Source organism: Pyxicephalus adspersus, chromosome 6 (assembly GCF_032062135.1).
Source record: "Pyxicephalus adspersus chromosome 6, UCB_Pads_2.0, whole genome shotgun sequence".
Lineage (NCBI taxonomy): Eukaryota > Metazoa > Chordata > Amphibia > Anura > Pyxicephalidae > Pyxicephalus > Pyxicephalus adspersus.
The window spans coordinates 51,598,941-51,618,156 of NC_092863.1; the positions used below are offsets into that span (position 1 = coordinate 51,598,941).

General features: G+C 34.8%; 1 protein-coding gene across 1 annotated transcript in view; it reads left to right on the top strand.

The window, feature by feature from the left end:
• The window catches only part of LOC140333817 (transmembrane protein 132D-like), a 441,891-nt gene that overhangs the window by 231,894 nt on the left and 190,781 nt on the right, over positions 1-19,216 (top strand). The window contains exon 3 of the mRNA XM_072415753.1: positions 14,240-14,383. Coding sequence (XP_072271854.1) covers positions 14,240-14,383 — 144 coding nt within the window. The remainder of the gene's footprint in view (positions 1-14,239; positions 14,384-19,216) is intronic.

A 19,216-nucleotide genomic window follows, 5' to 3' on the forward strand; every position in this document is an offset into this window, starting at 1 on the left:
TTTTGTGCCAGGACCAAATTGAAATGAATGAATGAATGAAAATGGGGTTTTGTGATCAAGGTAACATTTATGCCAATAAAGGTCTTTCCCGTGATAAGCATCTGATCACACAGTAATCTAAAAGCAATGTGAATTGCCACCACAAAAACTGAAGCTGCAAATACACAGCATTTGTGTCACTGCTAAATATTTTGACCATGACTGTACTTAGTGAGAATAAAACTAGGATACAGACAGTTTCAACCATAGTACAAGTCAACCATGGGCATGTGAATCTACTATGCAGGTAAGCTATTGATGCTATGGTATTAAAGGACTGCCGTCAAAAAACAGCCAGTAGCAGATATACTGGGTAATATCTGGAAAATAATTATAGGATAAAACCAGATGCATTGCTGAATGTTTTCTAAACATTCTTGATCCCTGCCTGTTTTCTAAATCTCTCCTCTTTCTAAATCTTTGACCTAGTACTCATGTTTTATTCTGTCTTCACTTGTTGCACTTGTTTCAAGCTCAGAAAGTTGAACCCAGAAGAAGGCCAACTAGTATTTTTAAAATGTCAGCAGTGATACCTTATATACCTCTTTCAAAAGAAATTTCCTCTAAAAGTAACATAATTAGAGATAATATATGTCTTTTTAGTATTTTACTTTTTATAATATATTTGCCTTTCATAATGTTCTGCATATTTATACTTTATTCTTTGCATAAGTAGCTTAATTCTCAGAGCTGCTTTTTAAGTGGGTAGTACAATTCTTTTTAAAAATGTGTCATCAGTTTTGGGTTCTCCAAGGAAGAAGAAGGGAAGAGAAGATGACTGGTTTGTGAACAGGAAGTAATTGCTGTTGTACTGCTTTTGAGTTGGAAATAATTGTTTCCATTTATGGGTTTCTTTTTGACATCTTTATGTCTGAATTTGTATACAGTGGGATTGCTAGTCTCATTCAGGAGTTTGAAGCACCGGTTGGAGTTTGGAAAAGATAGTTGTAAGATAAATGGTAACACAGTTGTTCTGAAGGTATATTTCCCGTAAATCTCTTTGGACCAGCAATCCTGTGTGGACATTCCCTTTTTTTGATGAAGGATATGAATTAAATCCTGTGAAGGCAGCCTGTTGAGAAAAATGTAAAAGGTATGTGAAAAAAGAAGTTTCAGCTAGAAATCAGTCTGAGTTGGACTCAGCAGTAGACAGAAAGGGCTTAGTTCACTCAGGGTGTCTTGGTAAATATGTGTAACTTTGCAAATAGTGAACTAGATTTTTTTTGCCACTTTGAGAGGCCTTTTTTTCTGAAAATGCAGAAAGAATTACAGACTGGAGTGTCATGCATGTATAGTAAACTATTGCAATACAGAACTGTATGTAGTTTGAATCCACTCTTATGTCAACTCTTAAAACACAAATAGCAAGTTTCTCAAACCATTGTTGGCTGTGCATTGGAGAAGTTTGCTCTGGCCCATTACACTGATATCATGCCCATCAATTATACTGTTACCTTGTTTTATAGCTTACAACTACTAATTATTCAGAGCACCATTGATGCTGGTATGATTAGATCTTCCTATAATTAAACATGAGAAAAGAGCAACAGAGACAACTTTTTAAAATATAGCAATTATTTTACATGATGTAGAGCTGATCTAATTGATTATTATTCTTTTGTGCATACAAACAACTATCTACTAAAGCTTTTTCTTTACCAAACCAAAAAATAATGTGAAGCTTCTTTTACTAAATATATTGTATAAGGGTTTATATATATGGTCATACTGCACTAATATAATAATTTATGCAACACTACTTCACACAAGTTCAGATAAAGACTTTTGATAAATAAATGCATTTCAAAGTAACTTTTACTGAACAGGTGTTGTTTCACGTGATAGACTACAGAACTAGCTGTCTCACCATCTTTCCAGTCTATTCTTTAATGGGGTTTACATGGTGGAGGCTAAAGTAAAGGCATTTTTACTTACCCATCTAGCAGCTTGGGTCTTCAAACTTCACGCTCTTGCTGATCCCTGTTTGCAGCAGATATTCTACACTAAGCCACATGTTATGTTATACTCTTGCTGGCTCAAACTTTTTGTTTTATTGTAGGATCCGGGAGGAGAGGACATTTTCAGTATTTCTCTACCAGAAAGCAGTAAATTTAGCAAGGTCTGGTTTACAGATATATAGAAAAAATCCTGGTCTGTGTTTTGCCCTTGGATTAGAAAAATAGTTTATATCATAAAATGTCTTTGCAATCTCTGCTTGGCCCTTGGGTGCTTCCCAAGGGCCAGGTTTTTAGTCAGAGGTTGGCAGTATTAGAGTTCGACTTGTTTGCCAAAGTGACGTGGTCGGCCAGCTATGGGGCTTAATTTCAAAGGTGTTGGATTATGGCAAGGAGAATGTATGGAGGCTGGGTTGTGTAGGAATTTAGGTGCTTACATCACAAAGGTATTGCTGAATTAACAGACCCATAGTGGAAAAATTGCTCTGGCTCATAAGGGGTGTAAAGGTATGAGAGATAAAGTAACTAATAATAGCTAAATGTTTTCACTTTGCAAGATGAATTTTCTCTTTTTGGATTTTTTGCTTGTACATGATTAAATAATTAAAGTACATGAAAATTAACTTTGTAAAGAGTAAAATAATGCTGTGCTGACTTCAACCATCCAATCATTTCCCTGCATTTAATTTTTCACTTTAATATTTTATTTCACCTTATTTACTAAGCTAAACAAAAGTTCACTTTGCATCTTGAAAAAAAGAAAACTCATGTTCTAAAGTGAATTTGCTATAAAACACTGGCCAAGCTACACTACTTTTAAAATTTGTATAGAATTTGCAAACACCAACAAGTATAAATGTAATTCTTTTATAAAAATAAACATGGAAGGTCTGCTTTATTGAAAGCCTCCAACCCTCATGCAAATAGCCCACAACTAAATTCAAATTAAATATATATCTCAGAAAGGGCTTCCAACACTTGGTAAAGTATCACTGTGCCCCTCCTACTCCTGGAATATTGGGCAAGAATTACTCATCCACACCTGTACTTTTTAAACAAAATAGTCTTCTATTTTGTAATCATAAGGTTTTTTATTATTTTTTATGCAATTTGCTAATCCTCCTTTCTTCCTTAATCTCATGACTGTTAATCATATAAAATAAAAAAGAAATAATAGTTACAAACAGTTATTTGTTTTGAAGACATTTATAACATTCAATATCTACATTTGCAAGGAAAAAAACATTTAAAAAGGGATAAAGAAAACTGTAGCTTCATGCTGCATAAATGTAATTACTTACAGGATATGGTTGCTGTGGAAATAGTACAATGTACTTTGTTGCATAATACCTTGAATACAAATTACATACAAAGAAATACAAAGAAAATTATAAAACAATAGATTTTTTTATCATAATAAGCGAAAGTTTAACAAATAATATCAGTTTAGGGATTTTTTACTTGTTTTCTTTTTTGTTCAATACAGTTTAACAGTAGGTTTCCATAGATGTTAGATTTTACTTTGTCTCTATGATTCAAGAGCATTGGTAAATAGATGTATACTAGATACCATACTTTATGACAAGAAGTGTAGACACTTATCCTTTTTATCCCCTCCCAATTCTAAACTAACTTTGTAACAGTGTTGTGCATCCCAGGCAGCTAGTAGTCTGATTACACATCCACATAGCTTTATGTAGGATTATATGGGGCCTTCTCCAAAAGCAATGGACACTCAATACTAGCCACATAATACTTTACATGATGCTATTTATTATACAATGGGGGAAGTAAGTATTGAACACGTCAACATGTTTTTGCATTAAATATATTTCTGATGTTGTGTATGGTGATGTGTAGTGGCATTTCTCCTCTAAACATGATGTGTACATTGACATCAAAAGAGTTCAATTTTGGCTTTATCTGACCAGAATATATTCTCCCAGTATTACACTGGCTTGTCCAAATGTTGTGCAGCAAACTGTAAATGAGCTTCAACTTTTTCTTCTTGCTTTTTCTTCAGCAATGGAGTCTTGCAGGTTGAGTGTAGGCTATCATTTAGGTCAACATCAGCTGATTATTATTTGCACCTATTAGTGGGAAGGATTGCTTTTTCTTCATGTATTCAATACGGTTTCCCTGTTTCGTTTCACTTATAACCTAATTTATTGATGTATGTGTTTTGATTTCTTTGTATGTGTGAATTACTGACATCTTGTGTAAATTTCATGTCAGTAGCCCCATAAGAACTATATTTATTGAGAAAAACCTTAACGTGTTAAATATTTCCCCCCACTGTATGGCTATATGTTTAATATGTAAATATACTGTATGTATATATGGGCAGTAGTAATTGCACACACTTGTTTTGCTTCATCTTTGCAGTGCTATAGAACATTTGTGCTTTACTTCTTTTTCCTAGTAGACAAGTCTAGTCTATTACAATGCACCTCCTGCGTGGCTAATTGCAAATGTACACACTCAAATATTGTTTTACAGTAAAGACAACAATTATTATACAAAATATGTGCTTAGCTGAAATACACTACATTTTTCATTTATGTATGTGAAAGTAAGACATTCAGTATGACCACAGTATATCTGAAATTACAGGTAGTATTTGCCATGACAACAAGCAGGTTTGTAGTGGCTTCCCGCTGTCATCCTCAACTAAAATAAAAATGGCTTAAAATACATTTAACACCATGCCAAAAGTCTCCATTTCTTATTTTTTATTGGCCTAATAAAACTTGCAACAACAACTCATACAATACATTCCCAGCCCTATCAACATAGAATGGATAATCTTCATATAAGAAAGCTAAACACAAAACCAAAATACCTAAAATACCTATAACCCTCAGCCACTATGACCAACAACACTCCCCTCTATTATGTCATCTATTTATATTCTCTGAGAAGGCCTTTGACATGGTGGAGTGGACATTTTTCTAATTCATTATGTCAAAATATGACTCCCTAACAACAACAATAGAATTTCAGGAAACCTATGGCTCTAAAAAGAATCAGATGTCAAAAATACAGTTCCAGCAATTACCTAACTCCAAATCAGACATATCTCTTTGCTATATGCATTAGAAAAAAAGGTACTTCAGCAATTACAGTATAATACAAATATTAAATGGACAGTATGAAAGAATTAAATACTACTGCCTTTGAGGAAACAGAAAAATTGTATAAAAGCTTTAAATTTATATTCCCAAAAAAACTTGACACCCAACTTGATTTGCTTTAATGTCCTTTATCTGCTTTTACAGTATCTAAACTAATAATCCTGGATAAATCCTAACCATGAGTGGTTCAGAAGAACTGCAATTCTCCAAATGGATAATTTATTTATTGGAGAAAATATTTGGACATTTATATCAATATCCCCATACTATTAAAAACTTTCTGTCCACCATAAAAAGCTCTTTTTATTTATTATATTATATTTTTTATACATCAAAACTATGAAAAATATAATATAAAAACATAAAATTTTAAATTATTATCTATATTCAATAGGTAATGTCAACCACGTTTCCGGTTCCCTATGCTAACTTACAGGAAAAAATAATTCTAGTTATTGGCCTATAAAGATCCTAAAAGGAAAATGTTTATGTTCCCCCACAAAGCCTGCAAATGAAAGAAATTAACTACAAATTAGTGATTTAGATTTTTGGCTTGGTTTCTCCAGTGTGGATTGGTGTACAATATCAGGGACTTCTGCTAGAACAGCTGTGCTTGTCTCAGGCGAAAAATTGTCTGGTGAGTTTAGGAATCACTGGAGAAAACAGGAAGGAGAAACAACTAGGGTAGTGGTTTATCAAATTGCAAAATAGCAGTTAGAATAGTTATGTATTTCCTGCATCTTCTAGTTTCTCTTTATATACAGCCATTATTCAGATATATACTTATATACTATGCCATAGCTATATACTATATACTCATATGACACTTATTCAGCCATATACTGTACAGTGCCTAATAAACACTGTTTACATTTTTTGATATTTTGTAAATTGGCAGTACAGAGGTCTTTTGAGTAGATGACTAAAATGTCACCTTTTCTACCAGGTACAACAAAAACTAGGCTACTTGATTATTGGCTGCTAGTTTGTGTATTATGATTAACACAATTTAGATGTAGTATTTGTGGAATTTGGTATAATCTTTGTACCACATCCCCTATTGTACAGTCCTAAACACAAATATTTATTTGGTATGGGGATTTTTTTAGTACAAGTTAATAATGTTATAATTCACAGAATGGGAAACTATAATAAATTATTTGAATTGATATTTATACAAAGGTATAATTGATGTATGTAATATTGGTGGCTAGATATATAATATTATTACAACAATAATACTGTATAATTGGGAATTTGGATGAAATATGTTGTTTGTCATAGGTGAGATAGATAGATATATAAATGAGTGTCTGGAATACTAGTAATTTAATATATGAATTATAGGTTATATAGGGGTGATTCTGTCCAATTCAAAAAGTCAGGAGAAAAAAAAAAATAAGCATTCTTTTTAAAAATTGCAAATACCTATGCATAATAGTGTGTTGTGCTCTCCCTCACAAATATCACTCATTGGTGATTGAAAACGGTGTCTGTGACCTACCTCCTTCATTTTCCAAAATGATATACCTATACCTTGTCCCTTGTGCACTATTTTCATAACGGAACAATTTTGGTGAGTGTCACTTCTGAATTTTGAAAAAGGTTGTATTGTTGTATATTATTCATACATAAATAACTTAATAATATATATCTTTTAGAACAATTTGATAAAAGTCCCTTTGATCTGTTTCTCTGATAAAGCCATAGAGCAAAATGCGTTAAGAACAGGGATAAATTTAAAATTATGTACAAAAAGACAAAATTTAAAGTAATGTGTTTATACTGTTATCAGGATCAATTGGGTTAGATAGATGTTTAAGTGAATGAGGATGTGATTTTATTGTTATACAACACATTTGCACATGACAGCAGAACAGAAGTGAATCACCACAGTGTGAATCTTTTCTTTTCTTTCGTATTCAGTTGCATTCACTGCACACTCTAATGAGGATCAGTATCCTCTTGTTTGTAATTAATTTAATCTTGGCAAAATGTGTCTAACTATTAAGAAAGATACTCCGTAGAAATAATTTCTTATTGCTGTTCATCACTACTTGTTAAATACTCTGCATGGTGGCATACATTCTCTCATGTTCCTACATATAAAACTACAGGAGTGAAACAATTCTCTATCTCTTCAATGTTAAAGCTATAAAATGTTAGTGCTTCTGAACAGAAGCCAGATTGGGTTAAAGCAAATGTTAGGTAATTAAGATTCCCATTAGCGCTGACTCATGGCAGTTTCTGTGTTTTACAATTGTACAAGATAACCTAAAAGCTTTATTTGTTCTTCCTATGGTTTACTGCCTCGTCAGTGGCTTTTTTTCATCTTCTGACTCCCATTCACTCATCCATAGTAAAAAGAAAATTTCTGACAGGAAAAAAATCATAATACTACAAGACACAGGTATATTAACTGTTTATTTAATTGTTTAAAAATGATTCTATCGTTCATTTTAAAATATACAACATTTTAAAATTAATTACTGGGATGGGGACATCGGCTAGCAACTAATGAGAAATGGCTTTTTTAAATAAATCTGTTTATTGATCCACTCCTGGTATCCATTTTACATCTACTAAACCAATTGCTCCTTGTATTTTTAAAAAATTTCAAATATAGATATCCTTATCACTTAAAGGTGACCAAACCAAGGGCTGGTAACTCCTTGCAAGGCTGCAAATACGCCTTGATACTTTTTATTGATACTTTTTATTAGTATCAGTGCTCAACAATGGCCATTTTCAAAACACAAGCCCAGTGCCATAAACTCAGTGCTCAGCAATAAATATGGTGCAAAAATTGGAGATACCAGATCTCCTTGGAGATACTGGATACCAGCCTTTGGAGGCTAACAGAACAGTGTATGGACCAGAATGTTGTACATAACCCCTTTAGTTACCTTTAAACTTTGTGAGGACAGAGATTGTACTGAAAGGCATTTAATCAGGAAAATAGTTTTTTAGGAAACAGGAGCCATTTTTGGACCCCCTCTTAACCACCTGGGCGTTAAACCCGACATGGTTCGGGGTAAAAACACTTGCAAAAAGTGTTAAACCCGAACTTTTCCCAGGTGGTTAAAAATATAAACAAACGATGTATTGCAATCCAATTGTCATACATTGCCCCTGATTCATCAATAAAATCCGCGCTCGCTGGAAGCTCGAGTGGACTGGACTCGAGTGTGCGCATACACTCGCCTCCTCACTGCCAGCTGGACTCCTGCCTTCATAATAATGAGCAATAGGGGGCGCAAATCTGCCAATTAAGGCGATTAGATTTCAGCTGCGCGATTAAGGAGGATCTGTTAAGCTCAATGGTGCGATCATAGCAATTAATTAGCGAGCCTACAATCTAAAATACATTTCCATGCAAAAAATTTAACACTTTTTGCATGGAAGTTCGGAAAGAATTAGAACACCCGGGGTTCGCGTATGCGTCCCTCGGCGATTCCTGATGATGTCCGTGCATGCGTCAGAACTATTCTGATTTGAATTTAAAATTTGAAATAGAAGAATATTCTTCCAATAGGGACATTTGTCCTATTGGCAACCATATAAGAAAGAAATTCTTCATTTTGGAGAGATTTCCTCTCACTTTCTGTTTTAAAGGAAAATCTCAATGGGACAAAAATGGCAAAAGGAAAAAAAACATGTTTTACCAATTATCTACTCAATCAAAATAAAATATATATAAATTTAGCTATAATTTATACTATGTATTATAGTTATTCTTTTCTTTTTAATCTACATTTGTTCATAATTTATGGATGTAAGTAGAGTTGCATAAAAATCTAATTCTATAAAATACCAATACATTAAAACTTATTCAATTATAATATTTGAAGATTTCAAGGTTTGGGAAGTAAGCATGCTGCGCAAACACTTAATTTAATTATTTTAATTCTTTTTGCAAAAAAGTTAATTGTGAGGAAATTGATTCTGCTTTATTTCACTGTTCATAAAAATGTTGAATTAATTGTCTTAGAAATAATCTTTCCTGACAGCATTGGTGATTGTGCTGCATAATAAACAGATACAGGAAATGTTTAAAATGTTAAATGCGCATTAACAAATGACATCTCTTTCCACACAAAATATAAATTTTAATCCAGGTAGTGTTATTAGAAAAATGAGCAAGCCAATCAAATTTAACTCCTTTAATCCTATCAAAACTTGCTTTGCTTGACAACTATTGACCCTATGAATTGACAGTTTTATGGTGTTTAACAGAATTGATAGGGATGCGGAGGTCTGCCTACTAATAATACTAATGATGTTTATAGGGAATTTTGTTCTATAGAGATTATGTATGAATCAGACATACTCTAAGTGATCAGTATCTACAATTTTATTTGCCTATTCTGGGAAAATGTGTTTTCAGGCTATATGAAGTTCATAGAAAAACATTTATATATTTTTGGATTATATCTAGAAAGTTGTCATTTATCATCATGTCATCATGACTTACCATTAAGTTTAACAGTTACAACTTAGGTTTGCAGATTTTATTTATCAATCAAGTTAAAGGCAGGCAAGCAACTTGACTACTTTAATTACTGAGACTAAATAGCTTGTACAGAATATCAGGAATGAATGCTTTTGTATTGTAATATTTCCTGATTAAGGCATGAATATTTTAAACAGTATTATTGTAAGGAACTTACCCGCCCTGCGAGCCTGCGGCGTCCCTGGGGTTCCCAGCCACAGAGGGAGACCCCTCAGTAGCAAGCAGCATAACCAAGGCTGTTCCTCTGCTCACAGCTTGTCTGTCTCTGCAGGCGGAGGGATCCGCCCTGGACTAATTACTGATCAGCCAGGCAGCAGCCCTTGCATCCCTTTGAATGTGGTTCCTGCTCCCAGCACTGTGCAAGTGCAAAGTAGTGCACGTCCTAGGGGTACTGTGGGAAGAGGTGCGCGTGTTACCATGCGTCCCTCTTGTACCCCCCGAGGGCGTGGCACTCGGCTGCTTCGCCCCAGGGCGGGACATAGTTAGTTTGAATTCCCTGCGGCCAATCAGCTGCAGGGGATTTACTCAGTCTCCCATCAGACAGTGCCAGGTGGCGCAAGGTGATTGGTCATCCTGGCTATTTAAGGAGAGCCTGTCCATCACCCCATTGCCCGCTATAGCCTCTGTTACCACAGTGTGCTTGGGTGTGTCTTTGTGTGTTTAAAACTTCTGCTTGTCATCTCCTCAGTGACCCGGTCTGAACCTAACTCTGATTGAACTCTGCCAGCCCTGACCTCGGATTGTTATTGACCATTCTGCCTGCTGCCTGCCCTGACCTCGGATTGTTACTGACCTGCTTTTGCCTTATCCTTCTGTACCTTGCTTGATTGGACTTAACCCTTGCTGTGCTGTACCATTCTGAATAAACCTTATTCAAGGATATCTGGAGTCGGTAGTGGTTTGTGTGCCCAGGCGCATTACAATTATGTTATGTATAACAATGTTTACCAATGTCATTTTATTTGGTTAAAATATTAGATTTAGGAATACATGAAACCTTTACGCATTTTACTATGTAAGAGGGACTAGAATGCACTATAATACATTTGTAATAGATTAGGCATTAGATTACATTAAAAGAAATCTTACAGTAATTTATTAAAAATTGGGACATGCTTCAGCAGTGTTTGATAGATATTTTGATTGAACATTGATCAGAATAAGAACCCAGAGGTGTAAATGTCAGGAAACATTTCTGTTGGTTGACAGTTGCTAGGGAGGAACATATTGTCTGTTCTGTTAGTAAGTGAGTTCATGATGGTAACCAAGTAATCAATTGCTATAGAAGTGATATCAATCATAAACACAGGTCATTCACCCATTGACTAGTGTATGGCCACCTTAAGTGAATCAAAATACAGCTGTTTTTTACTAGAGTTGGCACTAATGGTCACAGACACACACTTCTGCGCACACACACAAATACACACATGCTAAAACACAAACTATTTTCCTACACGAGAATTACAAACTTTTTCATTATAATACAATAAAAATATATGCTTTATCTTGTTAATTTCTAATCATTATATTTTTCATAAAATGTTTACATTTTTTTTGTTCAAGAACAGCATTTCCTGGTGGTTCTTGGTAAGAGGAAGTGTTAAACCCCAACCTTATCGCCAATGTGAACGTAGCCTTAGTTTTATACAGTACCAATTGTTTTCAATATACAGTAGAACCCCGGTTATCTGGAACTCAGTTAACCGGAAAATTCACTGGCTCCGCTTTCTTGATTGCTCCTGCTGCCCTTGCGGAGCTGTGGCATGTATTCTGCATCCAAGAACACATACCACAGCTCCACTAGGGCTGCGGGAGCAATCAGGAGAGCAGAGGAGGGCTACGCTGATAGCTCTGTGATTGGCTGAGAAAAGGCAAACCTTGGTTCCGGCTCTAGAGGTGAATGGGGACAAGTCTCCCCATTCAAGTCTAGGGCTGAATGGCTGAGAAACCTCAGTTTCGAGTAACCTCAGTTAACCGGCAACTACACTTAGCCAGAATCAGCCATTCCCTGTGGGTGCCGGATAACCGAGGTTCTACTGTAATGTACAGACTTCTGGGAGGAGCGGCAAGCCAGTAAACCAAGCAGGAAGTTAGTTTCCAAGGGAAGTTCAATGTATTTACATGTGTAAAGAATGTCTAAAGGGTGGCATTATATATATACAGTATATATATATATATATATATATATATATATATATATATATATATATATTTATATGTCCAAAACACAACAATTCCCTACTCACTCACATTTGGCTGTACAGCAAAATAGCTTACTCGGCCTTAGGGATATATGAGCATTTCTCTAAATACTTCAGGGAGTATCTCTCCTGCAGTGCCCTTTTTGAACTATGTACAATGTTTAGTTTATTGTGCCACTCATTTTAATATTAGTACTGAGCCATGTCCAAAACCTGGGATCAAGGGGGCAGACTCATCCACAAGGTAAATAATATAAAATTGTGGTTGGTCTGAAGCAGACTTACCCCTAACCTACTCTGATCATATGGTTCAACAAGGGGTTTAAAGGAAGAGGCTGATATTCTGTGCGAGGAGTAAACAGTGATACAGAAGCCTTGCAGGGGCTGCTTTTATTAGAATAATTGTTAGTAAACATATCCAATGCTTAAAAATTCAGTTATTTTTTTGTTTGTTTCTCCCTTTTCATAAAATGTGCATTTTTTTATAATGATCCAAACAGGCCTGTTTTAAAGATGAACTACGCCCAGTGGGATTTTCACGTTCAGCACACTAATAACCTATATTGATATATTTTCAGAGTAATTTTTTTTCCAGGTAAACCAGGCAAAAGCTAGCCTTCATAATTTGTCATGAGCAGTTATAAATAAGCCTTCAGTCTGAATATTTGTGCATAGCATGTCATTTAAATCTGTTTTACAGGCTTCCAGGACATAAGAAAAAAATGTCACAGTTTCCCTGTCAAAATCTTCCCCACATTTGTGTAGATGTAATGATTCTCAGGGGACTATAACCTTGTGAATGTAGTTTATTTTATTGTAAATGGTTAATTAAGAGGAGGCATTCGTTTGTGTAAATGGACTCATAAGGCTCTCCAAGGCTCGAGAGGATACATTTTCATCAGTGAAGCTGAGTGATTTAGCAAACCTGGAATGAATCTTGTCCAGAATTCAAAACATTTGCTGGCAAATGACATTGAATAAATCAACTCCGGGTTTGCTGGATCACCCAGCTTCACTGATGAAAGTGTATCTTCTCCAGCCTTGGGGAGCTTTTATAAATCACACCAATAAAATCATTATATTTTTGATCAGTGACAAGGACAAAAAAATATTGTCAGATATAAAAATTGAGCTAGTCAGATTAATGATCGAGAAATGTCAGCAGGTTAGAAGATAAAAAACAATTATAGAAACAGAACTTCAGTTTTTTCATGGTCACCATTCAGATCCATTATACTATTAGCAAGTTTTCATGGATAAAATGGTGTTGAACTGTGCATGTGTTATATTTTGCTTAGGAATATGGTAGTTGTTGGTTATCTTGGTAAATGGGCCGTTTTGGAGAAAATACAAAATGAGTAATGGAAGAACAGGGTCTAAAAATGTGACAAAGGAACAATGCTGACCTTTCCGAAAAATACTGCTCTCCAACCCTACTTTCCAATGTGCCACCCAAGTAATGCCTGGAACTTATAGTTATGTGGTCATTTGTGACACTCAGCTTCCTCACAACACACTGATCTGTGCTTAAATATCCTCCTCGTCTTATACCTCAGCATAAGGTATATTGAAGTGTTAAGGTTTTGAATTGTTTAGCAAACAGAAATCTTGGATGGTCTGGCTGCCGTTCAATGATGGGATATCACTGGCAAAGTATGTGCAAGCTGCTTATGATCTCTCCTGTAAAATATACTTATTCCTTTGTCTAACTACAATTTTGAACTGGTAAATTTTTTTGGCTTGGCAGTACACCCGTCATTAAAAGGAAGAAGGAAAATGCTTCACTCTCGGTGACCTCCCACTTGCCCCCACAATCCATCTTTTCCTCTTGAAACCTGAGCACTTAAATTGGGTATAGGCTTCCTACCATAGGAACCCAAAGACCCAATTCTATTTTTAAAGTGGGGAGAATTTAATTGACACCCTAAACACCCCCACTAAAAGTCAACTTTACAACTGCTTTTGTGATACCACGTGGACTTTAAACAGACTTTAAGTAGGTTGACACCCGTATCAATATTTAGACCTGATCAGGATTTCCACAGTCGGGTTAGGCCATAGACTGCAGTACTTTATTCTAGCCAATATTCAAGCCAATAAACAGCTTAGCTATTCTATGAATCAATGCTCTTTAGACCAGAGAAGGGACTTTAATTAGGTTTCTATTGCTTTCATCGAGGTCCATCTTCTGTTTGTCCTTAATATGCTTATTTCAATTTTATCCCATATATCTCTGGGACTTTAATTTTCTAATTTACTGTATTCCTATATCATTTCTTTTTTGTGAGTTCTCTTTCTCCTACCTATCCATTTCTACCATTCTACTGTTTTCTAGAACAATGGGGAATCACTGTATCCTTCTACACACTGATTGTGTGAATGTTTTTTTTCCAGGGCTAAACTTACAGAAGGCGTCAGTACATTTGGGATTAGGACTAGTTCGCATTTATGGGATGTTAAAGAAAACATGGATTTTCCAGGACGACTGTCTCCTGTTATCATTGACTGCCAGAGGAAATATCCCATTTCAGAAAACAAGTAGGTGGCTAAGGTCTTGACTTCCCTTTTTTTGGAAAGCCTAACCTAAAATTAGTTACATGGAAGAGTATATCATATCATCATATATGTTTGAAATGATTGATGTCAGTTGATATATATTATAACAAAGCATCCCATAAGTGTATCTTTTTTTTTGTCATCTTTGTCTAAATTCAATCTATTTATTGGCAATATTGTTTTTAATTGTTCTTGGTAACCAAATGGCACACTAATCCCTGGCCCAGTGGAAGATGGGATTGCCGGGTTTCCCTGACCACCACCGCTGATCTGCACATGCACAATCACCACTTGCCTGATCATGTATTTTGTAAAGTGGGACTTTAGGCAGATATAAAGAGAACAAAATCATACAGGTTTCTTCCCCTAAATCAGTAGTTGCCAAACTTTTGAACCTCATGGACCACTAAATCCACGGAATCCCTATTACTACAGCTACTGTCCCCCCAGGATGTTTAGCAAGCAGGACTGAGCTTTCAATGGGAGAGTGGGCAGGTTGTGTCCATACGGGAGACACGATCAGCGGGTTCAGGAAAAGGACCCCGCTGGGGGGGCGCACTGACCAGAGCCACAGACTACCAAAATTTTCTTGTTGTCCACCAGTGGTCCGAGGACCACCGGTTGGCGACCGCTGCCTTAAATCAGAGGAGTTTAAGTACATGATTTTGACTTGGAATCAGCCTCTTGCAGTCCTATATACAGACTGTACAGCATATTTTCAGAGATTAGTGAAGAGAAGCAGCACAATGGGCCTAATTTATTAATGGTCTCCAAGGCTGGAGAATATCCAGCAAACCTGGAATGGATCTTGTCCATGATTGAAAACATTTTCCAACAAATAGCAAATGCATTTTATCACCTTGCTGGATCACCCAGCTTCACTGATGAAAGTGAATCCTCTCCAGCCTTAGAGAGCTTTAATAAATCAGGCTAATGTGTCAGTCAGTGTTGCAGTAAATGGATCATGCTGTTAAGAGAAGGCTACAGTGTGTCAAAGAGATGAGTTTGTCAGTGTGTGCATCTTCTTTACCTGTCTAGCCACAGGTTGTGTGTTAAAGTGAAACTTATACAGAGACAGATCAGGTCCCACCTCCGTTAGAGAGGGTTGTGGTAAAATGCAAAGCCAGTTGTACAAATATATCATGCTTTGGGGTTTTGGAACATAGGCACTAGCAGTAAGCGAGAAATGGGAAAATAGATATTAGTGAATGTATGCTTCTTTAGGAATAAATAATTGGAATTTCTAATGGTGTAAGTAAAAGCAGTGATTTTTGTCTGCATTCAAGAATAATAAATTGTAGTGTCAGGTAAACTTTATTGCTTACTAAGATATCTGAGTTATTCCTCATTGTTTTCTTATAAGTAAACTGCTGATACTCCATTAGTATAAAGCTTTTAGAGGTTTTCACAATTTAAAAGTTGCATCCAATCTTTAATGAAACACAGAAGTGTTCCTGAACAACTATCGCTAAGGAAACCTATTTAAAACTAGTAAAATACAGTCAATAATGCTAATGATTTGGCTGACACACAATGAATATCATAGATTAATCAGACTTGGAGCACAGTGCCCAAAAGTGTAAGTCATTGCCAGTGACATTTTGCTGGTGGGCAATCCACTGAAATAACTAAATGCCTAATATCAAACAGATGGCATTGCATGAATGTGTAATAGGCAGAAAATTAAATGAAAAATGACCCTCCAATTTACAATGATTTACAGTGCTACCAACATATTTATATTCTTATCCCAGACAAACACATGTGTGTATATATACACACACACATATATATATATATATATATATATTAACAGATATTATATATGTTAACAAATGTGAGTTTCAAGGAAATTGAAAGGATGGTACATATATGGGGAGATAGCATAAATATCTTTAGGTTCCCCAAAGCAAAAAGGTGATGTCTGTTGGATTACAAATTACTGTAGTTTTATTTCTTATCGCATTTATCTATCTTAATCATTCATTCAGTCGTATTGCTGAGAAGAGATAAGAAGGAAATGGACTTCAATGTGAAGAAATATGGCATGTAGCCATTGAAAGGCTATTGCAAGCAATCTTGTGATGTTTATTTGCTTTAATGTCAGGCATCTTAGCTTTCGTTCAGATATCACAATGACATGCGTTATTGAGGTTTTTTTTACCCTGTATGTCTAATCATAACTTTTTTTATACATTTTAAGTAGAATAGGAAGTGTTACAAGCCCAGCCTGTTTTTTCCTGATTCAATAAAGGGGCATACCCTCAATATCTTGTTTATCCGACAATATTTTACTAAACAGAAAATAAGAGCTACTCTCTAATAGCAACACTGATAGAAATAAAAATGATTCTCTTTATTAGAGAAAGAGAAGGCAGGGATCACTGTCAGATTTTTATTTCTGTATGTGCCTCGGCTGTAGAGTGTCCCTCCATGGTAAAAGTGGTAAGCAAGACAGGCAGTAAAGTCACATTTCTTTAATAGAACGACTTAAAAAATAAATTGATTGGGCTTTTTAGTTATTTTAATTTTATATTATTATTATATAATAATTTATAATATTTCTTTATTTTAAAAATTTAGACTTATTGGTATAAGCTGCTAACTTCAGAAACTCATTTTCAGTGAATTTTAACTATATTCACTCATGGATTACTACATGGATTACTCCTTGCAGAGTATTAATGTACTCTGCTAAAGAAACAGCGAAACTCTTTTAGTAAAACATCCCTTAAAAAAACTAAATAAGGTAGTGTGATTAAATTATATAAAAATAAAAATAAAACCACAACACAATTGTGTAGCTAAAACCTCCAAACACTGGGGAGCATAATTTTTACAAGCTGGGGTTCTTGCTAGGACTTCATTGAGCCTACAAGGTCCTACAGCTATAAGGCTGGTGTTTGTTGACTACATATATAAATTTTGTAAAATAAAAAAAAATATTGGAAGTGACATGGTATGCAGCAATTACTATTTATTGTATACTTTGCATCTGGTAGACATGGTATAGGTTTTGAAGGCGACATAATTCCATGCTAGTGAGATACCAATATGGGCAATCTTTATTTGGAATTGCTGAATCTGTGCTAAAATACATTTAGTGCTCTCCACAACTTAAAAGACCCCAGTGGGGTCTAGGGATACCTTTTACCGTTTTCTTTCTTTTTTAAAATAAAAATGAAAAGAACATTTAATAAATGTAATAATATACATAATATATTATTGTACAAAACAAATTTTGTGATTTTTGTACATAACATAACATGTTTTCAAAGTTAACCATACTGTAAATGTACAGAGGAAAAATTGTTTTCAGTTAAACACTTTGAATGCTGTTTGCTGTTATTTAATGGAATAAATTTGCAGATTGAATATTTATTTATGTATGATTACTTTCCTGATGCATTTGTTCCCAGTTTATTATTTTCCAAGTTATTTATGGACCATTTGCATATTGTTTAATTACTCTTAAAACTAAAACTAATCACTAGAATGCTAAGGTATATTTGTTAGGCAATTTGAGATTTGCTGCCTGATGGTTTTACATGCATCAGAAAATATTATTATTAAAACTAACTTAGTGTGAAAAGTGTAAATTTCAGCAGCAAGGGAACACTCATGGGGCTGACTTGGTTACTTACTATGGATTACATATTGATAATAAGACATATAAACTCAGGCACCTAACTGTATTCTTTTTTAACATTTTGTTGTTATTTAGTTAACATGCAATTACTGTGGAAAGTATGTGGGAGATGGATGACTACTTTGAGGCTACATAGCTAGTATATGAACACATTATAAATTAGATTACTTCTCTAGATTTTCATTTTTAATTGTGGTACATATATCCAGTTTATTTTAATTATTTTGATTTTATTTGATATAAGTAACTATTTTCATTAATTAAAACATTTTGCTTTTTTTGAGTAGTACTCCATAGTAAACAGTCAGAATTTGTCTTGTTTTGGTTTGACTTTCTGAGTTTTGTTTTAATAAGGTCATGTCTTACTAGCAGATAAAAGTTTTTTGAGTTTTCATATTTAAAATATTTATTGATAATTGGCCTATAAAGACTTCTTTTAACTACTTCAACTTTTAGCTTTTGTCTGCACCATGAAATACTAGTTACTATCAGCAACAGTTGAGCTGAGACTCTAAGTATCTAAAAAAATCCCAATGATGAGTTCCTATAAAAGAAGTAAAATACTCACCTCACTGGTAACCTGCATCTTCTCCCTTCCTAACATTACAGCGCTGAAGCATCCATAAAACTTTTATGCATTTCCAACTTTCTAGAGTGTTGGATGCTCTGTATATACCTAAATATCTTTTTATCATGCCCATCAACATACAGGACTTAAACACCGCCAAACTTTTATCTAGTGTCAAGAAACATAGAGAACCTTAAAGTGGTCATGAAGAAGAGCCAAGATCGCTCTATCCTGTACTCTTGACTAAACCTTATTACAACCAGTGACATCTGTCAAAATTAAGAAGATTTTCACTGCCATTTAAGGGCACCCTATGGATCATTTACCTATGTAAATAGAGATTTGAGGCATTCCTGGGCATTTCATTTGGAAAAATGATGTTGCATGTGTAGCTGTGCTAAAATAGAATTAGCTTAAAAGCTCAGTATGTGAACAGCACACATGTGCCACAGTCTTTGCATCCACAAAATTAGCTTTTAAGAGACCCCATCACCAGTTCAAGCTTTGATATTTACTTGCTTTTTATGTTGATTTTCTTTGATTGTTGTTCTGCACAATGAAAAAGAATCTTACACTTCCATGAGTGTCAAATGCTACT